Raw genomic sequence first — 27847 nt, 5'->3', positions numbered from 1 at the left:
GGAACAGCCGATGGGAGCTGGGCAGTATCCCGTTTGGCAAAAGCCATCCTTTAAAGTGTGAGGCTGCAAAGAATGCAAATAAAACAGAAGGGGATGGAGCAAAACCGCATAAAGAGCAGATGGGAGCCTGTGCCAGCAGGTCAAAGAGTCAAAAGAATAGCATACATCAGGGGAGAGATTCAGCGTATAGGGGCTTGTATGCCAATGCCAGAAGCCTCCGAACCAAGATGGGTGAGCTGGAGTGCTTGGTTGCTAACGCAGAAATAGACATAGTGGGCATAACAGAAACATGGTGGAACAGTGAGAACCAGTGGGACACTCTTATCCCTGGGTATAAACTCTACAGAAAGGACAGGGAGGGGCGCCTTGGAGGAGGGGTAGCACTGTATGTTAAAGAAGGGATAGAATCTAATAAGCTAGAAAACCTAGGTGGACTGGAGTCCTCCACAGAAACCCTGTGGGTGACTATACAAGGTCGGAAACTGGGGACGTGCTATCGCCCTCCGGATCAAAATGATGACAGTGACTGGGAGTTGCAGGAGGAAATCAGGGAGGCGTCAAGGAGAGGCAGGGCTGTAATAATGGGTGATTTCAACTACCCACACATAGACTGGGTAAATTCACATTCAAGTCAGGACAAAGAGGTCAAATTTCTAGATACGCTAAATGACTGTGCCCTAGAACAGTTGGTCATGGAACCAACCAGAGAGAAGGCGACCTTAGATCTAATTCTGAGTGACACCCAGGACCTGGTGCGTGATGTCAGTGTCATCGACCCTTTAGGGAACAGTGACCATAGTGCCATCAAATTCAGCATACATGCGGGGAGAGATTCACCAAGGATGTCTAACACGGACATTTTGAATTTCAGAAGAGGAAACTTCTCCAAAATGAGGAGTATGGTGGAAAAAAAGCTGAGGGGGAAAATCAGGAGAGTCACTTCGCTCCAGAGTGCATGGAGTTTACTCAAAACCACAATACTAGAAGCCCAGTTAGATTCTATACCCAAAAGGAGGAAAGGTACCACTAAGTCCAGGAGGATGCCAGCATGGCTAACGGGTACCGTCAAGGAAGCCATAAAAGGGGAGAAGACTTTCTTCCGAAATTGGAAGGCCTGTCCAAACGAAGAGAACAAAAAGGAACACAAACTCTGGCAAAAGAAATGCAAGGTGACAATAAGGGAGGCAAAAAGAGAGTTTGAGGAACATTTAGCCAAAAGTATCAAGGGGAATAACAAAAACTTCTTTAAGTACATCAGAAGCAGGAAACCTGCCAGGGAGGCGGTTGGGCCATTAGACAATGAGGGAGTGAAAGGGATTATTAAGGAGGATATGGAGGTTGCAGAGAAACTGAATGAGTTCTTTGCATCTGTCTTCACGGCAAAGGATACTGAGCATATACCTGTTCCTGAACCAGGCTTTTTATGGATGGAGGCTAGAGAGCTGAGTCAGATAAAAGTGACAAGGGATGATGTTCTAAACTGTCTGGAAAAACTGAAAGCTAACAAATCACCAGGGCCGGATGGCATCCATCCAAGAGTCCTCAAAGAACTCAAATGTGAAATTGCCGACCTTCTTGCTAAAATATTTAACTTATCCCTGAAATCGGGCTCTGTACCAGAGGACTGGAGAGTGGCAAATGTAACACCGATTTTCAAAAAGGGATCCAGGGGAGATCCGGGAAATTACAGGCCAGTTAGCCTAACATCCGTTCCAGGCAAATTGATGGAAAGCATCCTCAAGGATAAAATTGTAAAGCACCTAGAAGAACAGGCCCTGCTCGGAGTGAGCCAGCATGGCTTCCGCAAAGGCAAATCTTGCCTCACCAACCTTTTGGACTTCTTTGAGAGTGTCAACAAGTGTGTGGATCAAGGTGATCCAGTTGACATAGTCTACCTGGACTTCCAAAAAGCTTTTGACAAAGTTCCTCATCAAAGGCTCCTGAGGAAACTTAGCTGTCATGGGATAAAGGGACAAGTACATGTGTGGATTGCTAACTGGTTGAAAGACAGGAAACAGAGGGTAGGTATAAATTGAGAGTTTTCACAATGGAGGGAAGTAAGAAGTGGGGTCCCCCAGGGATCTGTACTGGGACCGGTGCTTTTTAATTTATTCATAAATGATCTAGAAGCAGGGGTAAGCAGCGACGTGGCCAAATTTGCAGATGATACCAAACTCTTCCAGGTAGTGAAATCTCAAACGGATTGTGAGCAGCTCCAAAAGGATCTCTCCAACCTGGGGGAGTGGGTGACAAAATGGCAAATGCAGTTCAATGTTAGCAAGTGTAAAGTGATGCACACTGGGACGAAAAACCCCAACTTCAAGTATATGCTGATGGGATCCGAGCTGTCGGTGACGGACCAGGAGAGGGATCTTGGGGTTGTGGTTGACAGCTCGTTGAAAGTGTCGACTCAATGTGCGGCAGCTGTGAAAAAGGCCAATTCCATGCTAGGGATCATTAGGAAGGGGATTGAAAATAAAACGGCTAACATTATAATGCCCTTATACAAAACTATGGTGCGACCACACTTGGAGTACTGCGTACAGTTCTGGTCACCACATCTTAAAAAGGACATTGTTGAACTGGAGAAGGTACAGAAAAGGGCAACCAAGATGATCAGGGGACTAGAGCACCTTTCCTATGAGGCAAGACTACAACACCTGGGGCTTTTTAGTTTAGAAAAAAGACGACTGCGGGGAGACATGATAGAGGTCTATAAAATCATGCATGGTGTGGAGAAAGTGGAGAGAGAGAGAGATTCTTTTCCCTCTCACACAACACTAGAACCAGGGGTCACTCCATGAAATTGATTGCCAGAAGGTCTAGGACCAACAAACGGAAGTACTTTTTCACACAACGTGTGATCCACTTGTGGAACTCTCTGCCACAGGATGTGGTGACAGCCAACAACCTGGATGGCTTTAAGAGGGGTTTGGATGACTTCATGGAGCAGAGGTCTATCAATGGCTACTAGTCGGAGGGCTGTAGGCCACCTCCTGCCTCAAGGGCAGGGTGCCTCTGAGTACCAGTTGCAGGGGAGTAATGGCAGGTGAGAGGGCATGCCCTCAACTCCTGACTGTAGGCTCCCAATGGCATCTGGTGGGCCACTATGCGAAACAGGATGGTGGACTAGATGGGCCTTGGGCCTGATCCAGCAGGGCTGTTCTTATGTTCTTAAGCATTGGCCTCAGTAATAATAGGCCTTAGGCCTCTCCCCTTGTAGAAACTGGATGTTTAATTAAGTTATGACCAAATAGTTTGGCAACTAGAAAGCAAAGCAATAGCAGTGCTCAGCCTATTTACTGGGAAGGTAAATGGAGGAGAGTGGTGTGAAGTAGAGGCAGATTCAGGTCAACAACTGCTGCCTTAGCTAATCAGCTAAGGCAAATCAGTTCACAGCAACATTTCTGTGAAGCCCAATCACTTATGGAGAAAGCAGATGTTTTCTCAAGTGATGACAGGCCTTGGGCCCTTCCCTTGTACGTTCTGTCGGATTACAGGAATGCACTTGTTACAGAGGTCCATTCAAGAGTGTCTTGCTCCCAGATGACAACTCAGAGAAACATCGGCAAGAGAATGTGCATGTGCCTAGGAGTAGGGCACCCAGGCATGTTTCAATGGCCGTGCCTTGCAAAATCAAAAAAGGATTGCATTTGGTCATGGAAAGTGCAAGTGCAGAAGGACATGGCTAAGGGACCAAAGAATAACTGGTTCTATTTTTTTGTAGAAAGCGTTGAGCTAAATAACAGCTCAGAAAGGATTGTTTTAATATGACCACATGGAACTCATACCTATATATATATTTATTTAATACACTACGGTTGTGCGTGGCAAGCCCCATCCCCACTGCAGCTGCAACCTGTCATTGCCCATCCTCTCTGCTGCCATGGGGCTGGGGGGAAAGGTCAAGTGAGGGGGCCTACTGCCGCCCCGCCAAGTCTCTGGGGTAGGGAAGGATGACTGAGGGGGTGGGAAAGCCAAGTGCACTAGTGCACAGATGCTCTGTGCGGGTTCATCTTAGCATAGCAATCTAGTACACAATGGGCACAATCCACTCGCACCACTGATACCGTGCACATACATGGAGCATTACAATAAGGTTTGACAAAACCTTGTCCCCACCCCCATCTCCATTCAACCTTCTAGCGAGCATGGACACATGTGCAAGCAGTGCAACTGGACATTAGGGGAGTAGAAAGTATATGCACACCTCTAATATTCCCATCCTGTCTTTTCTCTCCATGCCTTTTGTGCCTACCATGGAGAGGAAAGGCTATATGCAAATATCAAAAGGAAAGCACAGACTTCTCATTCCCTGTGACATCACATTGTGCTACTTACATGCACATCAGTAGATGGCACATAGATGAAGAAAGAGGACTCTTTTTAATCCAGTCAGAAACCTCGAAACAAGTGCTGAAGCATAAGCTGATCCTGCCCACCATATTTACTATTACAATCAGTTGCTAATAAGTGCTAATAAGTGCTTTAGAAAAACAATTGTCAGGTTACAGTTACAATGGTAATTTTACCTGTAGTTCAAAAGATTAATCAGCACATTTATGTGCCATTCAAAATGCGCTCATCAATACTTCTCAATGTATGATAAAATAAATAATTAATAAATAAATGTATTTGCATGAGAAGTTCATACTGTATTTTAAGAATCTGTAAGCATCAAGGTATTTGTGAAAAACTGTACTGGTAGTTGTGAAAAAGGTACCTGTACTGGTATCTGATAACCAAATGGGTTTAAATAGTTTCAACCAAATAAAGGAAAAGGAAAAGTGCCTTTGCATTACAGCTTCCTTTCACAAACTTTTATAAAATATGTTAAGGTTTTCTGTGTTAAAAAGTAAAATTTTAAATGCCAATTGGGAACACAACAGTTTTAATTCACAACAGTCACTACATCTTCCAGATCTTATTTATTCATTTTAAATGAAAGTATAACTTAACCCATAGTTCTGCAGTGTGGTCAGTGAAAATTTAATCTGATAGAAATGCACAGTATAACAAAGAACTCTGCAGGAATAAGTGCAAACATATCTTATCCAACCCAATTGTTCCTAATTAAGCTCTAGTTTATCCCAAGATTAAATGCTGATTTATCAAGGGGTGCCTTCTCACAGCTACCCAAAGATACATTCCATAGTTTGACACTGCAAAGAAGAAAATCTTTTAAATTGCCAATATTAATCAGCAACATATTTGTTTTGGCATACTTACTGAAATGTCTGTTAATAAAAAGGAGGGTTTTTTTTTTTTTAAAGGTAGAGAAATTATATTTTACCTTGTGTTTTTAAAAAAGTAGTGTTGTCAGTGTTCGGCAGTGCTTACTGTGCCTTTTCATTTTTGCGATATTAGGCACAACACAGGAACAATTGTATATAAATGGATATTATGCAACACACACTACTTATCAGCATGTGTGCTGATACACAGCATATTATAGGGCATGTTATATATTATATAGCAACGGCTTTTTAGAGGTGAAAATAAATAAGTATATAAGTAAATAAATAAATACAATTTATTTAATAATAATAATAATAATAGCTGGCTTCCTATCCTTTAGCACCTACAACTAACAGCCACTATTAGAAGAATGAAGCATTTAAATGTCTAGTAATAGCTTGACCATTGTGATCTCTCTTACCTGGTCTTTTATTTCAAGTTCCCTCACAGTTTTTGTTCTATACTCTCTGTGCTCCTTTTCTGCCTCATCCTTCTTCATTTTGGTCTGATTCAGCTGATAACGTATTTCCCCACACACCTGTTGGATTGAATAGATAACAGCATGTATCCTGTGGAATCTACAGAGCAATATTTTCAATGAGAGCTTTTGATGCCCTCTAGTGGCAATCTACTGCATTTAGTACTTACTAATTCACCTTCAGCTAGTACACTGAACTTTGGCTGTGTGGTGACATTCCTGAGGACAAGCAAAGCTGCACTCCCCTTCCTTTGAATGGGTGTCAGTTTGAAAGGGAGACACAACTTCCGAACCAATGTCCTCTCTCTTGCAGAGCTACAGCCATTTTGCAGCATTAAAAGGCAGGGAGCATCACCTCTATTGCTTCAGCAGCTGGGGACACAGTACCTCCCACCCACCCACAAATGTCCCACCATTGTCTTGGTCTTTCAAGATTTCTCTTTAAAAAGCTGCTGATAGCTTTTCAGGGAACACAAACATTTCACAAAGGTCATATAACTGCCATAACCCTCTTTTTATCAGATCAGCCCTAATTAATTTATTTTTAAAAACATTACAAAGGTTTTATAGCAGAAGTTGCTCTTCATTGCTTCATGTATCATGACACATGGCAATAACAGCCATTCTTAAGTTCTGTTAAACCTGCTTCAACCCAACTTAATATGAGCTTCATTACTCATAAGTCATTGAACTACAGTGTTGAATTATTTTCTGTAAGAAGACTTAAGCTGTTTGTCCAGGTAGACAATTTATTTGCATTATAAATGCCCATACTCTTATCTTGCAAGGGACCCAAATATTTTCCCGATGTCCTGTAACATTGTCATCCGATACCTTTCCACTCGGACAAATTTGTTGAGTTATCTGAGGTCCATTATAGGACAGAGTCCTCCATCTTTCTTCAGCACCTGGAAGTAGCAGGAGTAAAACCTGTCCCGCCGATGAGCCCAGCGCACACAAATTATCGCTTTCTTTTGTAGGAGTTCTTGCACCTCCTGAAGTAAGGCCGGAGTTGCCTTTGTGAATCGCAGATCGCAAAATCGAGGTTGAGTTTTGAACTCGATTGCATAGCCGGACTGGATAATTTTCAGGACCCACCGATCTGATGTTATGTGGCGCCATGCTTGCGCATGACTTGCCAATCTGGTGGTGATGATGGCTGTTCGGGTTGGCAATTTGGTGGTGCAGACCAACAACCCTTCCTCCCTGTTGGTTTGAGTGGTGCAATAAAGTAAATGATCCGGAGGTGTTAGCGGTGGCAGTGAGCTCTCCTGAATCTCAAAGGCACTGTTTGTTGCCCTCTCCCTGTTTGTTACGCTGGGTAGAGGGGTACTTATTCTTTTGCTGTGTACTTTGCTTCAAAAAGGGTTGGTAGCCCTTCCGGTAATCCCATTGTTCTTGAGGCCTATAGGTAGACTCGGGCCGGAAGTAAGACTTCTGTTTTGTAGCGAATGATGTAGAAGCTGAGGAAGAAGTGAAGGTCTTTGCGATGAATTTTGATTTCTTCATCTTCTCCATTGTTACATAGGTCTCTTCAGAGAACAGGCCCTTGCCGTCGAAAGGAAGGCCTTCTATCTTATCCTTCATGTCTTCTTGGAGAGAGGCCGAACGCAGCCAAGCGTGAAGTCTTAGGGTGATTGATGATGTAATGGACCGAGATTCAGATTCTGCCAAATGTTTGGCAGTGCTCAGATGCTGACATGTCAAATCGCCCGCTTTTTGCAGTGTCTTTCGGAACTGGACTTTAAATTGGTCAAAAGAGAGCATGTCCAGGTCTTTCTCTAAGTTTTCCCATAGACAGTAACTATATTTCACCATACAAGCTGAATAATTAGCCACCTTCACAGAGAGACAAGAGGTGGAGAATAGCTTCCTGCCCAATACGTCCAACTTCCTGCCTTCTTTGTCAGCAGGAGTAGTGTGTCACCTGCCTGAACGTGAGGTGGTAGCACAATCAATTACTAAAGAATTAGGCACAGGGTGTTTGAACAAGTAGGTATTGTCTTTTTCTTGTATCCGGTAGAGACCTTCTAGTCGCTTTGAAGTGGGAGTGGAAGTATGAGGAACTGACCATGCGCACTGTGCGACGTTTGAAATTATTGGAAGAAGAGGCAATGGTTGGGCCGTTTGAGAGTGGGCCATAAAATTATATGCAGGGTCATCAATTGTTTTGACCTGTAAAGTGAGGTCGAGAGCCAAGGCTATAGCCATGTTTTTAACATAGAGATGATATGCCTTTAGCTCTTCTGTTGGTGAGACATGGGATGGTGTGGCCACATCTGGGGAAAGATCGGGCTCCACGGTCACAGCATCAAATTCAAAGTCGGAGGACCCATGGTGACTGTCCTCTGATGCATGTGGTGATGGAGAGCATGATCAAGGCGCCACTGGTGTCAAGGGCCGATGTGCTGGACTACTTTGACCGGTACTTTCTGTTTGTATGGACTTGGAAGACAATTGCAGTGTCGTCGTTTGAGTGTATTTTGTTGAAGATGTGACTCGGGTCTGCTTTGCGGCAGTAGCTTGAATCTTCCTCTTTGGGACTGCATTTGCAGCTCCCGCTGACAATGTACTAATTGGTAAAGAATTCAGCCGCCATACTCTGCTTTCACCAAAGTCATATGCCAAGCCAGGGGAAGTAGTACCAGGCAAGGCAGGTTAATTTGATGGAGATGTTGCGTGGCTGAAGCCGCAGGTGTGCCAAGGTGTCATTTTTGAAAGTTGGGTTGCAGACAGAATGTGGGAGGTGGGATCCTTAGGAGCAGTAGGCTCCTCTTCCAACGCTTGTGGAAAGCTTTGGGAAGTGTTAAAGGTTGATGGCGTAGTTATATTCGACTCCAGCATGTTCAGCAGAGACTGCGCTGCGCTGGGATCCAATGTTGCTTCCTCAGTGTCATCAAGGTCCTCTTGTTCAAGTGTGAACGTCGGCGGTGCTCTGAAGCGCGGAGTGATGTAGAAATTAATGCCGGGGTATTCAGAGTCGATGGTTTTGCAGCTTCCCTCGATGTCGAAGGGGATCTAATCGGCATCAGTGCTGGCATTAAATCCCTTGCTGTTGGTATCGACTGCCTCGAGGTTGTTGAAGTCAGCATTGGTGGTATGCTCAATATCAACGGAGTCGATGTTGGAATGGCATCGGTGGGGGGTGTCGACGCTGATGAGTCTGTCGGCATCAATGCAGGTTTCGATGTCGATGTCTCTCCTGATTTCGATGTCGGTTGCTTCGATGTCGAAGTTGGGGATCTTGGCGAAGTCGAGCGAGGCTTTGATGCCGTACGCATTGGCGTAGACGGTCTCGATATCGAGACGAAGAGTACGTCCTGAGACAGAGTTGAGGCCGATGCCAAAGGCTTCCAGGTCTTTTTGGCGGGCTCTGCTGAGGAAGCCATCTTCTCCCCCTGCCTCTTCAAGGCGTGCGGGGTTTTTCTGGTGGGCATTGAGGTTTTAGACTGGTTAGGTTCCAGGTCCCTCAAACCATGCGGTTGAGGGGACTGCTTTGACGTAGATGGAGCTGCCAGAACGTCATCATAAATAGAAGCCCTCAAACGCAATTCGCGGTTTCTCTGAGTTTGCTTGGAGAAGGATTGGCAAATTTTACATGTTGAGGTGTTATGAGCCTCACCCAAACACAGCAAGCACAAGCTATGGGCATCTTGGGAGGGCAATTTGGCTTTACATTTCTCACAGCGTTTAGAAGTATTTTTCGACTTGGGAGTATCTTTTTTTTAAAAAAAAACAAAGAGGTACTCACAAACAGAACCAGGTAACAGTCTGTGGTCAAAGTCAAATATCAGTCCGATCCGTCATCAGTCAGTGGAGTAAGACTAGAGTGTTTTCCGAAGGCAGTCCAGAGTCTATAGCTAGATATTAGTCCGATCTGTCGCTAGTTATTAGGGCAAGTCAAAGCGTTTTCCAAGTCAGTCCGAGATTGATAACAGTAGAACTTTCCAAAGATAGCAATTTATGAAGGAAACCAGTATGAGGAGCCACAGAAACCGAATGTACCGATTTCCACGGCGGTCGGAAAGGAACTGAGCTGCCTGCGCTTCCTCCCGCCTTAAATAGCCATGTGGTCACGTGGGGTGGGGCGCAGGCGCCGTAAAGGAGCTGTGGAACTCGACACCGAGAGGCTTCCGCGCAGGCGCAGAACCCATTCTAGTGGATTCAATGGATCACGCCCCAGATCAGATAGATTCCCCCTTGAAGGTATGGATAGATTTCCACAATCTATATTCCTCGTAGTCATAACGAAGTTCAGGCAAGCCACACAGAGAGTAAGATCTAAACCCATCACTGGCACACGAATGGCATGAATCAAATGCACTTTGAGAGCTATTATAATCAAAATGTCTTATAGGCACATGTGGTGCAGAGAAATGCTAGCACTCCCCCTCCAAGGAAGAGAAGAAGAGCATAAGGACATTTCATGGACAGGGGAGACGGAAGGCGTCTTTGGAACAGGCATGGGGGTTCCAGGCAGTGTTCCCTCTAACAGGGATTCCTAGATGTTGTTGACTACAACTCCCAGAATCCCCAGCTGCAATGGCTTTTGCTTGAGGGTTCTATTTTGTGTGTGTGTGTGTGTGTTTGTTTTTAAATGCTTTTATTAGTATTACAAATGGAAACAGAAAGGTTACATCTCTGAGACTCCAACCAGACCAAACAGGTTTACCTACAAGGTCTTATCCTTCAAAACCGAAACAAAAGAAAAATACAATGTTAGTTGAATCTAAAGGGTCCTAAACTAGGCATCAAACATCAGTAGCAAACAGTAAAGAATCTTGAACCCCACAAGGAGAAATTAGAGGGGTGGGGGGGAAGGTCTGTCCCAGCATGATTGATCATCCCACTATCCAAACGGTCTGAAGAGGAGAGAGCCAACCCAACTATGATTTATAGATATGATACAATTATTTCAAACACAGGGCAAGACATCTCCAATACTCTATGATTTGAGCATCACAGACACGAAAAATGATATTAAATATTATTGATAAGATTCTGTATTCTATAGGGAGAGGAATATAAGTTCCTTTGCTCTAATTTTGTCCTACTTCTGAATTAAGACCTGTATAAGTAATGATAAGAAACAATTTTTTAAAAACTTTCAATAAGCAGGGTAACTGAGTCTTGTAACGTATATGTTTAATAAAGTATGTTTTATAATGTGTTATTCTCCAATACTCAACAAAAGGAAGTTTCCTAAACAAATCATGGATCTTCTAGCCTTTTCCGTCCCATCAACATTAAATGAGAGATATAATGTATTAACTTATATGTTAAGCTGGTGGGCTGAGACAATCTAAAATGATCAGAGGCCATCCATGATTCTAGCCAAACTGAAAATGAATTTTAAAAATTTTAAATTCCTTGTTCTATCCAGCCGAATAACCAATTTACAATAGGAACCACAGCAGCAGACTTCACCAGCAAGATGCTGTACAGTTCTCTTCCACATGAGTTTCAATGTTATAAATAACAGGTACATGAATCTAAATAAAAATTGTTCCTACTAACAAGAGCTCAAAAACAGATATGTAATTTTAGGTATACCTCAGATATATGTCTCAAATATATCCTAATATACATTATTAAGTACACTTCAGTACCATTTATAATATTGTAATATCAATACAATAAAGGGGAAGATCTCTCAGGCAAGACATATGTTAGTTCTATATGTCTCTACGTTCAAATCGCACCCTAAATTGCTTCAATCCCTTCATACTGGCTCTCTCCTCCAAAAACCATTCGGCTACCTCCTAAAGATTTTGTGGGAGATTCCAACAGCAATACAGAGAAGGCTTGTTAATTGGGGATTCTAGGAGTTGTAGTCAACAACATCTGGGAATCCCTGTTAGAGGGGACACTGGTTCCAGGCCCATCATTATCTAAGCCCTGAGAGAGCGTGAAGCCTTTAGAGGTTGTATTTGAAGGGGCAGATTTAGCTGAACCAAACACAGCCTCCAACTCTTTGTGCAGCAATGCTGACATGGCAGGCGAGAGCAACTGAGGAGTACCCTTCGTGGCAGGCTCACAAGGAGGTAGCCTAACAGGGGAGTGGGAAGGCATTGGTCCTTGGGATAGTACAATAGATGAGGGAGGCTGAGAAAGGACAGGAGAGAGGGCAGCAGCAGGCGTTTGAAGTCTGAGCACCGAAGCTCTCGATGTCGATGGCACCAGTGTAGCCAAAGGCGAGGTCTGTCTCTGGTGCATTGAAGCTGGAGACACTGACATGGGGTGTTTCTTCTGCATCAACAGCACAGGCATCAATGTTGGAGGCTTCTGAGGCTTCAATGCCAAAGAGCTGGTCTCTGAAGATTTTTTAACCCCCGATATCAAAGGCTTGGGAGCCGGTGGGTGCTTAGTTCCCAAAGTCTTCAGAGGGGAAGCAGCTTAAGTCATCTATGCCAAGGCCATATCCAATGGCAAAAATGAGATACTTGGTTGAGCCATTGTCAGAGGCGTCAACTTTGGTGTCAAGCTGGATGATGGCTTGGGGGTTGAGCTAGACGCCGATCTAGAAGTCGACTCACAGCTATGACCCTCCAGCTTGGGGTATATGACTGCAGCATGTTTAATTATTTTAAAAGCAGAAAATAGGAAGCAACTGTTCCCTAGAAATCAGTCCCTGCTCCCAATACATGGAAATGGGAATCTGCGACTGGTGCTGGATCAGGACCTTCTGTGTCTATCCCACAAAGACAAAAATAAACTGGAACACACTTTGACTTTTGACATTTCTATTAGGGATGTGCCCAAACTGAGGTTCGGAGCATACGGGGCCGCCTGCTGCATGTTGACGCCACGTGGGGGGTTACTGGGATGCGTTCTGCCCCAGCAGGAAGCTGAATGGGGTGGTGGGGAGCAGATAAGGACCTGCTCTCCTTTTTCTTAAAGTTCCCTTTTGAAATTTCCCTAAAAGCACTTGAACCACAGTTCGGGGACATCCCTAATTTCTATTACTAATAAAGTAATTGAAAACCATGCTGCAATATACGTTTAGTTAATGTGAGCAATATTTAGACAAATATCAGAATACAAAGTACTAGAAAGTATTTATAAACAACTGTCTGTCAAAAATGCATTTCTTCAAGGCCTGCTCAAAAAGAGTTAAATAATAAAAGTATGCCCCATTAACACACAAAATTTACAAGGCATAAAACTAGCCTATTTCATGTCTAATTAAAAAATGATTTAGTGTTTTTTAAAGTGTACCTTATTGATCTCCATATCGTGCGAAGCATTTTGATTTTGAGCTTCTTCTAGCTGATTGGCTAAGGAGACCTTCTCCCTTGTAACCCTATCAACCTGAGTCTCCAGAGCAGCCACATTCTGTGATAAAGACATCACCTGAAAGAAAACACAACCTAAAATAAGCATTTTAAGGGAATAAATATTTAAGAGAATGCCTTCTTTGTTATGAATCCCGCAGCCTATTAAGATGTTCGGGGGACATTATGGCAGAACTAGTGTTTTTTTCATTTTCATTTTCTTCTCCATTGACTATTCTTGTTCTGAATTGTTTAAGTCCAGGGGGAGTGTTCTTTGTGAGTTTTAAGTTCCATTTTTTTCTCCGATGATTAGATTTAGTTTTTTAGACCTACCCTTTTTTTCTTATAGATTATCTTTACTCATTTAAGAATACTTAAATACTATTACTGTTTTCCCCCCTTGTTTTCTTTGCTGTGGATAAGTCATTGCTCTTATTCATGTATGACTATGTAGATCTCAGATGTAACCTGTTCTATTTCTATTACTAATAAAAGCAAAAATTCTTTTTTTAAAAAAATGTTCAGGGGAGGTTCGTCTGAGGGTGACACCGATACATCTGGTGACAACTTAAAGGCGAGCTTTCTTTGTAGTTGCCCCAGAGCTTTGGAACGCAACTTCCTGCTGAGATTAGAGTTGCTCCATCCCTACTGATCTTTAGGAAACAACTGAAGACAAATCTCTTCAGCCAAGCTTTTTAGCTATTTAGTGGTTTTTATGGGTAATTATTTTAATTTCAACTTTTATATGTTTTAATTTGTTTTAAAATTTCTTTGTTTGTTTTAACGTTGTAAACCGCCTAGAGACTTCGGTAGTGGACATTATACAAACATGCTAAATAAACAAACAATGGGATGAAACCAAAAATCATTAGCTTTTGAAAACATTAAGAATTTTGCCTGCAATGGTTCTATTACTTAAAAGCAAGTGTGGGTTATGAAGGGATGGAGAAGTCTATCACACACACAAAAGTTTACTTTGATAATACATTACATCTTGCAAACACAGAGAATGTGTCACTTCAGGGATGTGTCATACATAACATTTCATGACTAAGGGTAAGGGAAACATATACGCCCTCACACGTGAATACAGGCAAACCTCGGCATTCACAGACTCACTATCTGTGGTTTCATGTATCCGTGGTCAAATAATTAGCACCCAACCTTGGTATACACGATTTAAAATCAGCACACAAAAGGGTTAAGACCTGTGTATTTACAGGTCGGGGGTGGGCAGATTACCTGCGAGGTCATTTCCGTCTGCCATTTTGAGTCTAGGAGCCATTTGTGGCTCGTTTTGTTTTTTAAAGGGTTTTTTTTTAATGGCACTTTGTGGGGGCACTGCTGGAGTGCGGCGGACCATGGTACGGGGTACGGACTTTATTTTATGCCCCCCACCAGTTTGGACCACTTTCACCATGGCTTCCCAGACTCCAGGAACCTAACTCCTGCAAGTACATAGACTTCAATGACCCAGTATTCATGCTTTCCTTATCTGCAGTAATGGCAGGGAATGGAACTCCCCACAAATACCGAGGTTTTCCTGTATTGCACATATGCCTGCTTTGCTATGTATAGACACACTGCAAAGCCACAACTTGCAGTAAGTTTGTAATGAGTGCAGCACATGTGAAAGAAGAATATATGCACAAGATCGGGACAGCCCCAACTTACCCACAGGTGACAATGGGAGCAGACTTGCCAGGAAGGGTTTGTGAGGCAGAGCTCCAGGCAACAAGGCAGAGACAAGGCAACCGCCACTGCTGCCATGTGTGACAGGTGAGTATATCTCACCTATACTCACTGCTGCCACATGGGATAAGCACTAGGCAATGCTCTCAGCAAGGCCGTTTGATGAAATTTCGCAAGACTTTGACCTGAACAGAAGTGAGCTGCCTGGGCAGGCATATGAATGCTAGCGCTGGCAGCAAGCATTTAGAGAGGCAAGACAAGAGGTCAAGGAGAAGGCTTGCAGATAGCTGAGGACTGCACCAGATCTTTTGCTAGGGCAAGGTAGGTGAAGCATCCAAGGGAGGAAGAGGAGGTTCAGGTGGCATTGGAAAGCTCTGTTCTTCCCTCTCCTGACCTGAGGCCACAATGGAGTATGGGGCTGAGGATACACTAGGGAGAAGAAGCCAGGAATGAGGGACTGTATTTCACATGACACTAAACATAGAGTTTCCTCCTTATGCCAATGCCAAAGTACACCCACAAAGATAAGGTGTGCAAAGTGACTCTCAAAGAGTACCTGTAATGAAAACCCCATGTGAATAGTTGGGATTAATAAAATGATTTTTATCTGAACTCCCCACCTATTTACTCATTACTTAGGGTCAATCAAAACTTAATGCAGGTGGTTATGAGAACTGGGGTGGGCCACAGGGCTGCCCACTTTTTCCTCTCTGGCAAAAATTCGATCTTTCCTCACCAGACTTAATTATGAATAAAGGTCAGATCCGCACCTATATTAACAATGGTTTACAAGGGTTTTCTCTTGGCCTAACCAGGCTTTGGAGCTGGTTATCAAAACTAGATGCAAACCTTTTAGAATCTACTTAAATAGCTCACATTTTTGAAGCTTTTTTAAAAAAACAATAAAAACAATAAAGTTCTTTTAAGTGTTATATCTATGCAAAGTTTTTGGAAGGAACCCACTTTGCAAAAAGAAAAAATATCAATATCTACCATCTCTTCTAACAGCTAGCTCTAAAAGCTGATCTATATTTGTATTATGGATTCCCCCCCCCAAAAAAAATCAGCCAAAAACAGCTCCAAAGTTCTGTAACACACACCCCAAAACAATGCAGAACGCATAACTGTTTATTCTCCAACATATTTATATAGAAAATGCTAGAATACCAAGGATGACAACTTCTCTTTTTCTTTATTCATTTCTTCACGAACTGCTTCTCGCTCTCCAGCTCTCTTATCTAGCTGAACTGCTAACTCCTTTTCAAGACGATGCCTCTGTCTCTCCATCTCATTTTTAAGCTGTTCACACTGAACTAAAGCCTGTGGAGACAGCCATATTTTATAGATCAGTTAATTACACATTTCTTTAATCTGAAAAAAAAATTATCTTTGAAGAAGCTGGAAAATAGTCATCCAGACTGAACATGTTTCTATTAAACAACCCAGTTTATATGATTGAATAAAGATGCACAATATGTTACAAATGTATGTATTTATTAGTTTTTCAAGGACAACTTGGTGCTCAAACATGGCGTTTAAGAGAGAAATCAATCACTATAACTTCCAAACATCATTAAACCAATGAAAATGTTGCCCATCTTTAGGACAATCCTGTGTTATACATAGTGACATCTTACTAACAGGTCATCAAGCTTCACTTATTATGTCCTAATGCATGTCTTCCAACTCATGGAATGAAACCAGAAAAATGTAACAGTAATACTTTCATCAGCTTGTTTCTTAGAATATTAGCCTGGTTATAACCACAGAACATGTTTATTAAAATTGTGATTCTGACAAGCAACTTATTTTATGTTGTGACATTAGCAGTCTCATAAAAACAAATATTTCTAAGTGAAATAGTCATAGATAGCCAACTATTTCTAACCCCACCCCACCATTTCGAACTGTGAGGAAAAACCCAAATGAAAACAAGCCAGTTGACATCATTTACCAATATAACACAGATTATAAATACAGTTTACTTCATTATTAGCTTGCCAAAAAGAATCAAAATATAGGCTATAGTATTTCCTAATGCAGAGTAATATTTGGCCTTTTCAGATCTAGAATTCAACTTTAATCCTAAACTGCAATATCATCAACATAATTTTATTTGTTGGCTCCCTATAACAAATTGCTTTCTGGATGGCTAACTAAATAAAAGAATAAAATGACACCCAATTAAAACATCCGCGTTTTCTCTTTCTTTTGTTTCCAGTCTCGAGACAGACTTGGCTACGCTCCTCTATTGGTTTAGCTCTTACACTCTTTCCCTCTCCAAGCGGGAGCCTGCGACAGGCGGCCAATCAGTGCAGTGCTGAAGGGTGGCAACAACAACCGAACCACCGACAACGATGTCAGTTGCAGTTGCTGCTCCTGCGCCAGGCGACTGAGGCCGGAGGAGAGGGGGACGGGTGGAGAAGGAAGCAGCCGTGCTTGAAAAGAACTGAATCGCCAGCATGGGGGCCGTACTGGGTATCTGTTCTCTGGCCAGCTGGGAGTACGGAAGGACCATGAAAGGAGGCACCCAGGCCAGGGGAGAGCATAACATCGGCTCCCATAGAGACCAACTCTGGCCTGTGAGGACTGTTGGGGCAGCCCCTCCCCTCACCTTCCCAGGAGTACGGAAAGATCAGTGTGCCCTGAGAGGAAGGCAAGAAAGGAGGCACCCAGGCCAGGGAGCTCTTGTCCTCAGCTCCTGAAAAGAACAACAGCCTGGGACAACGTTTTAATTGATCTGTTATTTGCATCTTTCTGTGTTTATCCATTTGCGTGTATCTATTGTAAATCGCTTTGGGTGCCCTTGTAAAGGCAGAAAGGCGATATAAAAATGTTGCAAATAAAATAAATACATACATACATACATAAAACAAAACAAAGACTACAGTAAAATACAGCAAGTTGTTCTAGTAAGAACTAATCAGCCTACTTTCCTTTTACTGTCTCTACCTCTGGACTAAATTTGGTGCAAATTGAGGTCCACAAGTTAGATCACTTGCGCCTCAAATGGTCATGTGTCCACCATCTTGGATCGGGGTAGATGCCATAATTACAAACTGCACCACTGAGGCGTCCCTGTATGTCACTCATTACAATTGTTCCAAATTTGGTTCAAATCAGTTAGATAGTCCTCAAGTTAGAGCACTTGCGCCTCAAAAGTTCACACGTCCACCATCTTGGATCAGGGTGGGTGACATCATTGCAAACTACACCATTGGGGTATCCCTATGTATCCATTCAGCTGTAGTAAATTTGGTTCAAATCGGTTAGACTGTCCACAAGTTAGTGCACTTGTGCCTCAAACATTCACGCATCCACCATCTTGGATTGGAGTAGATGGCATCATCACAAACTATGCCACTGAGGTGTCCCTGTGTGTCTCTAAAGCTGTAGCAAATTTGGTTCAAATCGGTTAAGTGGTTCACAAGTTAGCTCACTTGCACCTCAAAACCTCAAAGGTTTATACTTCCGCCATCTTGAATCAGGGTGGATGACATCATCACAAACTACGCCATTGAGGTATCCCTGTGTGTCTCTCACTGCAGCTGTACCCAATTTGGTTCAAATAGGTTGGGCAGTCCACAAATTAACCCGCTTGCGCCTCAGAAGTTCACGCGGCTTGGAGTGGGTGACACCATCACATACCACACCATTTGGGCATCCCTATGTGTCCCTACAACTGTAGCAAATTTGGTTCAAATCATTTAGGCGGTTCACAAGTTAGCCCACTTGCGCCTCAAAGAAGAAGATTTCAGGGTCCAAGTAGGGACATATAGGGTAAGGCACTCTCTCAAGTAGCCTTATCCCAAACTATTTAGGGCTTTAAAGGTTAAAACCAACACAGTGAACTGGACCCGGAAATGGACTGAGAGCCAGTGCAGTTAACAAAGCATTGGCATGATATGATTAAAATGCCCAACCCCAGTTAATTATCTTGCAGCCCTATTTTGGACCAGCTGCAGTCTCCAAACAGTTTTAAAAGGCAGTCCCACGTACAACGCATTACAGTAATCTAAATGAGAAGTTACTAGAGCATGGGTAACTGTGGCCAAGCTATCTCTGTCCAGAAGGTTGTAGCAATCCCATCTAGAAAAAGACAACACATTTTGCTTTTTCTTCCCCTTACCATATTTTTTCTCCTATCTTTGACAGAAGAAATACATTTGTTTTAAAAAGTAGGGAAACCCTGTTCCATGCAGCCTTGAAAGATAAACACACTCTGTCCTTTGCATATGGTCACCTTTCACTTTCTCTCTCTCCACAACACTCCATCTTCTCACAGAAAACAGTGATAGTGCAACCATTGCACTCCAGTTCTATGTCCAACTCACCAGCAGAAGACTCATGTTTTAGCAGTTCTAGTGTAGACAGGGAGGAGTACTTGCAGGCTCAAAAATGAAATGATGGGTGCATACACTGGCACTTCTTCACTATTGAAAAAGTGTATATTCTCTGTACATGGTGGCCTCTGAAATTGCTACTTAATACAAGTTGCTACTATTAAGTCAACTGGAGGGTTATTTTGGAAAGGTGGCCTTACGATGGGAAAAACATTTATTATATGCAGTTGTGTTTTGAGGTGAAATCTTTATTATTTGGCCTTGCTTAACATTTTAGGTGCACATTGTTATGTTATTGTCCTCTATTGGTAGCATACCTAGGACAAATGGTTACTGTTGTTATGAGAGTGGTTACGAGAGACTAGGATGTTTACATGTTAGTCTCTCAGGGGGCTGGTTCACACAAACATGGCCTCAACACACAAAGAAGGGTGTGTGTGTGCCAAGTGAGCGCCTGCCCCGGTGTCTCTGAAGGATGTCCTGAAACATTGTCAAGGCATCCTTCAATTGCATCTGGGGGCTGTTCCTCCTAATGGCCTCTGAACACACAGTCTAAAACACAGGGGTTTGGAGTGCATGTTTAGGAGCCATTAGGACAAACAGCCATACATACATACATTATTTACGGTCTTTGACCAAAAGAGGACAAACAGCCCACACACACGGTTGAAGGATGCCCCAGCAGTGTGTTGAGATGTCTTCAGAGACATCAGGATGGGCACACTCTCAGCATGCCCCCCCCCCCTTCAGATGCTGGAGCCATCTTTATGCAAATCAAACCAGGGACTATAGTTCTTCACTGTATTTCTATGACACAGTGGCATCAAAAAGGGGACTAAAGGTCAGAATGCAAATGGTTCAGAATTAGACATTTCAGTCACTATTGTTGATCAATAATGAAAGACCAATGAGCCTAAAGTTTGAGAGATGTCATATGATGACTAGCTGAAGAAGTGGGGCCAGTGTGTCTATTAGGTCAGACATAGTATTGAGAGAGACAGACAGAAGACCAAATGAGTGGAACAAGACAAAAAGAGAGAACTCTGAAGAGAGATAAACAAGGACAGATGGGCAAGAAATGGAAGAGAAGGCAGGAAGACAGCCATGGAAGGGAAGAAAAGAGCTGAAGTAATGCAGCTAAAAGTAGCTGTGGGAAGAGAGAGAGAGAAAGTCTTCCAGAGTCAGTACTTCAGGGAGGACCTAAAGGAGCAGAGACTTAGCTATATTGTACTGTGTATCTTGAATCATCACAAGACTTGCAAAGAAGTCTTTCTTCCTCACTTGAAGACAGACTTCTTGGCAAGGTAAGCCTTCAGCAGTCAAGTTTTACCAGAGGGATCCTTAAGGAAGACTTTACTGCAAAATAAGTTTTCAGCAAGAAAACTCTGTTTATAGCTCTGTGAGTTCTAACTGGGGGGAGGAGTTTAAGGATGGAGAACTAGCAGGCCATATAATATAGGGTAGTGATCTAACCTGGCCTTATAGCCACATCCCGTAATAACAGTATTACTTAGGTCAGGGGTTCCCAATCAGAGTACTCCAGATGTTGCTGAACTACAACTCCCATCATCCCCAGCGACAATAAATTAAAGCTGGAGATGATGCGAGTTGTAGTTCAGCAACATCTGGAGTACCACTGGTTGGGAACCCCTGGCTTAAGTTAACAATATCTGATCAGTAATGTATCTATTTTATTGTATGTATATAATCTTTATTTTACAATTTAAGGTTTTTTAAAAATTAGTAATACATTTTAATTACCACTGATTTCATCTATGTCACATGTATAGCCTAACCTACACCAACTTGACAGCACAACTTTACCTTTAATATAATGGGGAAAGAGATTCTTAAAAGTAGTTTTTAAAGGGGAAAGGTAATTAGTGGCAGCAGGAAAAGAGTAAAAATATAACATAGTGGGAATTTGGGCTTAGGAACCAAACTGATACATTCCACAGGCTGTGAAATGTATTTCACTGTATTAATGTAGTTGACTACGTGCAGTTTAATTTTGTAATGTAACTGCAGTGATGGAAGTGTATAATCCTCCACCACTCAAAAGTGAGCTCAACATAATTATTTTCAGCACATCTTTGAATATTATAGAAGAATAAATTCTCACTTGGACATTATAACTCTTGTTTTCTATGAAAGTTATTTTTAGTACAAACTTGACTAAATCAGAGGTAATTTGCTAATTACACAGCAGATGGCACTAGTTATCAAGGTAATGAATCACTCCATTGAACTAGACATTTAAAATCAGCCACTTTTAACATAGATGCTGGATTAGAAAAAGTGTTTAATACTGTTCACGCAGATGATTTGAACATCACACTGTTTGTATGAGCTCTGGAGGATGAACAGTCTGACTAACTGTGCTAATATCACAAAGGTAAAATACTCAGGTTGAACAGAGGAATAATATAGTACTTTTCCCATAGAAAACTTCAATACTGAAGATAATGTGGGTAGAGATAACTTAAAATATAGCACTGAGAACTGAAATCAAGCCCACGATTCAAGTCAAGATATTCCACCGGAACTCTCCGAAAACTAAATCCCAAAGACAAATAGTATTGAGACACATTCTGTTCTACACTGCAGCCTACCAACTGCAAGTTAGAAACTCTGTTGTTTCTGCAGACCTTCTTCTACCATATAGTAATGAGAATGAACCAGGGATGCATGAAGCTTTCCTGCCACCACTGTCAAGGAATAACTAGTTTTCTTAAAACTATTTTTGCTTCCCTTGAAATTCTTCAAAGTTTTCTCCTCAGCAGGAACCTTCAATTCACTTCAAATTTTTAAATTTCAAAATTTATTGCCTACTCTAGCTGAAGATGTTGGGTCCCCCCTCTGCCCCTGTGCATTATAAATAGCAATAGCAATAGCACTTACATTTATATACCGCTTTATAGCCGGAGCTCTCTAAGTGGTTTACAATGATTTAGCATATTGCCCCCAACATTCTGGGTACTCATTTTACCGACCTCGGAAGGATGGAAGGCTGAGTCAACCTTGAGCCCCTGGTCAGGATCGAACTTGTAACCTTCTGGTTACAGGGAGGCAGTTTTACCACTGCGCCACCAGGGGCTCATTCTTTTTTTTCACCTTTGACCCCTCCCAGGACACTTATGTCCCCCTCCTCCTCTGCACAACAACCGCCTTCTCCTCTTTCTCCCCCTCCCCACCCCAAGGCTACGCCTCCTCTGCCCGCCCTCAGAAGACATAAAAACATTGGAACATTGGAGTGGGATCCATAGATATAATTTGGGCACCCCTTAAGGGCTTGCAGTTGCCTACTGGAATTCTCCCCCACCCCCCGCATCCCACCACCTTGGACAGCTGACAACACAGTATATTACTGAAAGTTTCTGATCTGTTTGACCTGCAGCATCAGAGAACTGCTGTCTTGTGGAACAAGAAACACAAATAAAAGTTCACCAGGACCCACAGAAATAGTCACAAAGTGCATATCCTGATCATTGCTAGTGGCTTGCATACTCCATTCCCCTCTTTTCCCCCGCACAACAGTTTCTGGCAGCCGCTCAGTCTGCTGCACTCACTATTGCCGCCCAACTTGACTGCCTGGCACCCCATTTCCCTCCCTCCCCGGTTGGGAAACATTGCCTGCTCTCCCTGGCCAGGCAGCCTCCACACCTCCTCCCCACTTCCATTGAGATCTGCAGACGGAGGAGGATGAGGGAGGCAGTGACAACCTAAGCAGCCCAGAGAATCTGGACAGAGCTCGGGGCCTCAGGACGGGGAAGGAGGTCAGGAAGCGGTGGCAGAAACTCCCCCGGCAGGTGTGGGGGGGAGGTAAAAAAAAAATCAGAGGTGATTCCCTGCTGAATAGCACGAGCAGCGGGCGGGGAGAGGTGGAGGGGGTGCATGGGAGGGAAAAGAACAGCCAGCCAGCAAGGACTGGAGTGCTGGCAAGGATTTGGTGCAGTCTGAGGCAAAGGGGAAAGGCGGTGTGGACGGGGGAGAGCAGCAGCTGCAAAGGAAGCAGCACCAGGCAATAAAACTCACAGTCGCAGCCCTAAGGTGTCTATATCAGTTGAGAGAGAGAGAGAGAAAGAGATGTTTGGAACTGGTTCAGGGTTCAGGGTCGAATCGAACCCCCCCCCCCCACACACACAGTTCCATCCGGACCGGAACTGAACCCCTGCGCAAGTCCGCAATTAAAAAAATTTAAAAAAAAAAATTAACCTTCAGCTCCTTTGGGGGTCTTCCTGTAGGCCGCCGGGGGGGGTGTGTCTCCCTCCCCCCGCCAGCCTCTCATATCACCTCCACGGCCCATTCAGGCCTCTGTAGATCGGAGCAGCAGCCATTTTGGAGGCTGTCGCGCATAGTCAAATGGCCTCTGCGAGGCCTGCCTGGCATGGTCCAGGGCCTCGCAGAGACCAATTGCGCATGCACGGCAGCCATTTTTTAAAATAAAAAAAATTAAAATGGCCACCAAAAAATGGCCGCCGCGCATGCGCAAAGACATTATATCCCAGTGTGGCAGAGCTCTTTTCATTTCGTAGTAATCATCGCCTCATAAGACTTGCTGTAATGTGCATGTGCCTTTGGTATCTAACACTTCACCAAAAAAACAAAGAACAAGTAGTTGTTCTAATAAGAACTAATCTGCCTACTTTCCTTTCACTATCCCTACAACTGGACTAAATTTGGTTCAAATTGGTTAGGTGGTCCACAAGTTAGACCTCTTGCGCCTCAAACATTCACACGGCCGCCATCTTGGATCAGGGTGGATTACATCATTACAAACTACACCGTTGAGGTGACTCTATGTATCCCTACAACTGTATTCTGTTTGGTTCGTATTGGTCCAGGCACTGCGAAGTTGATGAAGGGGATAAACACACGAACGGATACACAGAATGCCGGGGTGATCTCATAAGCCTACTGGAAAATAGTCTAAGACATTATAAAAGAAGGCTTGCTGGATTAGGCCAAGGGTCCATTCTAGATTAGTATTCTGTTTCTGTGCTAGATGCCACTGGGAAGCACAAATGAAGGGTATGAAGGCAATGGTCTCTCTGTTCTTTGCCTCCAGCAGTGGATATGCAGAGGTAGACCATCTTCGGGCATGCCTGAAACAGCTCTTTTGATCCCAACCTAAGGAAGCTAAACAAACATTTTTGTGATTTTACCTGTGTTCTTTCTAAATTGGCTTCTTCCGTCATGTGTACAGCTTGCTTCACCTGTTCATAAGCACTACATTCCCTTTGCTGCATTTCACATAGATTTGTTCTTACTGAAGAAAGTGCTGCTATTAATTCATCCCTCTCTCTGTAAAAAAAGAAAAGACTAGACTAAAAAAACCCCCAGACACTTAAACAGGATTAATATTAACCAGCATTTACTGAAATTGTAAAACTTATAACACGAAGCTCATTATGTACCACTATGCACAGGCAAAATACATGGCAGTAATAACAGATGTCTCATCACGATCTATACAAGTTGGAAGGCACCTCATCCTCACACAAAAAAGCAAACACACTGGTCAATGCAACCAGGAAAATGGACTATAATAATGATAAAGAATTAATTTCATATAAAACTAAGGAGGGAAACTGCCCTGAACATCTTTTGAACGGTAGAATGGCATCTTAGATATGTATAATCTACAGCATAGTAACCAAAATGCTAAGGTTGTACATCTCTTCTTCATTAGGACCTTTTAAAAGCAGATTGTGTATACAGTGCCATATGTTTACATACTGATTTACAAACAAGCAACAATTTCCTGCTAAACCGTTTAACATCTAGACAGTAGGGGAGAGATAGGAATAAGGAACACACGCAAGACATTTTAATTAGAGACAAATAAATAGCTGACAGGTGGTAAGAAAGAAAGAAAGAAAGAAAGAAAGAAAGAAAGAAAGAAAGAAAGAAAGAAAGAAAGAAAGAACTGCCCAATCCACAGATTCAGGGCGGTGTACAGACAAGAACAGCGTCCAAGATTTAAAGAGAGATTTTTGAGGTGTCCCGGAGAACGGGCCGCAGAGAGTTGGCTGTGACCCAGTAGAGTTGTCATAGTTGGTAGCTATGCTCTCTCTCTCTCCCAGCAGCCTTCCTCTTCCAGCAGCCTTCCTCTTCCTCTCTCTTTCACCTTCAAGCCTCTTTTCTGTTCCCAGCATTAAAGCTAGCCACCCTCTTTTCATATTTTGTACCCCTACTCTCCTTTGTCCTTTTAAGTGCATCCATTCCATGGCCAACTTTCCCACAGGACTTTAAGGTTAATATTACTGAACTGGTCTGAACCCATTTGAAGATAATTTCCCCCACTTAAGCAAAGCATAGCCACAGAGTGTGGTATGTGTCTGCACATACCTCTGAACAGTTTTTGCTGTTGACACCAGCATACACAGGTAGTGCGCATTGGGCCATGGAGGACCCAGTCAAATTGTATTTCCATGGTTATGATTTTGTAGGACAGTACAATATCTCAGACTGGACATCAGATTTCACGTCCTCATGGCGTGAAAATCATGGGCCATCAAATTTTCTCATTTTTTAGAGCTCGGTTGGTTCTAGAGCTCGGTGATATTATGGTTGCTACACCCATAATACCCCTGCAAACCAAAGGTTTTTTTGCTTTAATTGAATATTACATAATGTAGTTTAGTAGCTGATTGCTTAACAAATTCTTATAACTCTCATATTAGGAAAATGACTACACTTTTAACACTCAACATTTTAAAGTTATCTCCAAAAGACTTATGAAAAAACAACCACATGCACCCTTATGTGAGCATGCTGGAAGGAAGAAAACCGACTCTCATTTTGAATAGCCTCTCCATTCATTTTAATAGGTCTTGCATAAGAGAATTTCACAATGGGCTGTAATGTTGTTAGATCACCTTACAATCATTTGTTTTAATTCAGATTTAACGGTCCTAGTACTTACTTTGTGAGCCTTTCAATGGTTTGCATGTGGACATGTGAATGCGTCTGGGAAAGTACAGCTTCATGTTGTGCACATTTCATGCAAAGGCCACCAACTTTATTAGAATTACTTGCTGAACTGAGCAAATGCTGATGCTTTAATCTTCCACTTAGGTCTTCACAGTTTTTTTGTGATTCTGCTAACTCCATTCTAGAAAAATAATGGCACACAGCATTGTAAACAGAAAATTTTACAGTTCTACTAGTGGGAGGTGGGGACAGCACACTATTCAAAGAAAAAATGATTTTTAAAAATCCATTTTTCTTTGAGTATTAAAGCACTGCTGTGGGAGGGAGTGGGTTGCCTTACACCATTAATGTCCATTTTAAAAAGTGACATAAATGTTTGTGCTGATAAGTGAATAGGCACATATCCTTCATCATACTAAAGAAAAAAAGTACAAAAACCTAGTAATAATTGTAGGCATTGAAAAAAATGCAGAGCATGTGATATCACTCATTGTTAGTACCTGTGATATCTCTCATCACCAGCAATATAATAAATTTCATCTAACAGAATTCTGTGAAAGTCTCATCTCAACAGTTGTGCTGCTTGTGCTTCTAGGAGCTTATTTGCTAGTACTGCCTGAATCAATGCAAAAATGTGGCTTGACTACAGAAAGGAGAGTAAGAAATAAAAACATATGTATGGTAATGAAGTTTCTACAATTCTTTCCTAGCCTTTGGCTGTGTACAAAGACTTGGAACACAGCCAAAGTCTTAAGTTTCATACGAGTACAGGAAAAATGACTGATGATTGATCATACTGAACTGTGTCCAGAAGTAATGAGTCAAACTAAGGAAAATCAATTCAGGTGTCAGTCACCAATCTAAATAAAGAACCTTAATTTCTTTTTACCTTATGGACTGGACCTGAGATTCAAGTGCTTCTGTCTTTTCTTGATAGAGACGTTTTAGTTTTTCCTTTAAAACAAAATAAATGCACACGGTTGCTCTTACTTTAAGAGATGGTTGAGAAATCTGGTTAACATTAATACTTCATTATTTTTGACTAGCTGAGATAGGAAATAGATTTACAGTTGCAATCCTATATACATATATCTGAGAGCAAGTCTCACTAAACTCAATGAGATTTACTTTTGAGAAGCCATGAATAGACAGTACTGTTACTTACTTATTAACAGTCTGTCTCTTTAAATGTTCATAACAACCACCACTAGGAGCAGAATTTTATTATTACTTTTTCTAAAATAATAGGTAATAGCACCTTACCACTTGCTTTCCCCTGGCCTCTTTTACACAATTAAGTGATTAGCAAAACAAAATCCAAGGGAAAGAAGAACGCTGGTTGGGGACATACTGAGAATTTTAAATTGAGTGTATGAAGTTTGAGCAGGGGAAATCACACACTCTCTTCATGCCTTCACCTCCCACACTGTCAGGAGCCAATGAGATTGAACCAGAAACGTTATAGCCTGAAGCAGAGACACCACCTATCAATATACAGTAGAGCTGTATGCTCAATAGGGGTGTGCATGGGCCGTGGTCTGAATTCGAACCAGTTTGTGGTTTAGCAAACCAGTTCGGCTGAACTGCAGACCAGTCTAGCAGTTTCAGGCAGCGCCGGGGGAGGGCAGTGAGTGCCACCTTTAAAAGTAAAGCCAAAGGTCAACACCATGCCAACCGTGCAAATGGTTCCCACACATGCGAGGAAGGCAAGTGAGAGACGGAGCTGTGCCTCCACCACACGTGGGCTGCTAGGGAGAGCACTGCTGCAAAAGGAAGCTGCCTGGAGCAGCAGTCATGTGGGTAAAGACCTGTGGCTTTACTTTTAAAGGTGCCGCTTATCACCCACCTCAGCGCCACCTCGAACTGCCAGATTGGTCTGTGATATG

At 42.7% G+C, this 27847-nt stretch overlaps 1 protein-coding gene across 12 annotated transcripts in view; it reads right to left on the bottom strand.

Moving 5' to 3' along the window:
- SDCCAG8 (SHH signaling and ciliogenesis regulator SDCCAG8) overlaps positions 1-27847 on the bottom strand; it is a 231402-nt gene that overhangs the window by 149021 nt on the left and 54534 nt on the right. For all 12 annotated transcript variants that reach the window (XR_008317478.1, XM_053301744.1, XM_053301752.1 and 9 more), the window contains 6 exons: positions 26851-26915; positions 25954-26142; positions 24191-24329; positions 15850-16002; positions 12935-13069; positions 5660-5776 (listed from right to left, as the gene is read on the bottom strand). Coding sequence is in view for 11 of the 12 variants with exons in the window: in XM_053301744.1 (XP_053157719.1) it covers positions 5660-5776; positions 12935-13069; positions 15850-16002; positions 24191-24329; positions 25954-26142; positions 26851-26915 (798 nt within the window). In the remaining variant the exon portion in view is untranslated. The remainder of the gene's footprint in view (positions 1-5659; positions 5777-12934; positions 13070-15849; positions 16003-24190; positions 24330-25953; positions 26143-26850; positions 26916-27847) is intronic.

Source organism: Hemicordylus capensis, chromosome 1 (genome assembly GCF_027244095.1).
Source record: "Hemicordylus capensis ecotype Gifberg chromosome 1, rHemCap1.1.pri, whole genome shotgun sequence".
In the NCBI taxonomy this organism is placed as follows: domain Eukaryota; kingdom Metazoa; phylum Chordata; class Lepidosauria; order Squamata; family Cordylidae; genus Hemicordylus; species Hemicordylus capensis.
Note: the sequence above shows the minus strand (reverse complement) of the source record. Positions and strands in the feature narration are given on the sequence as shown.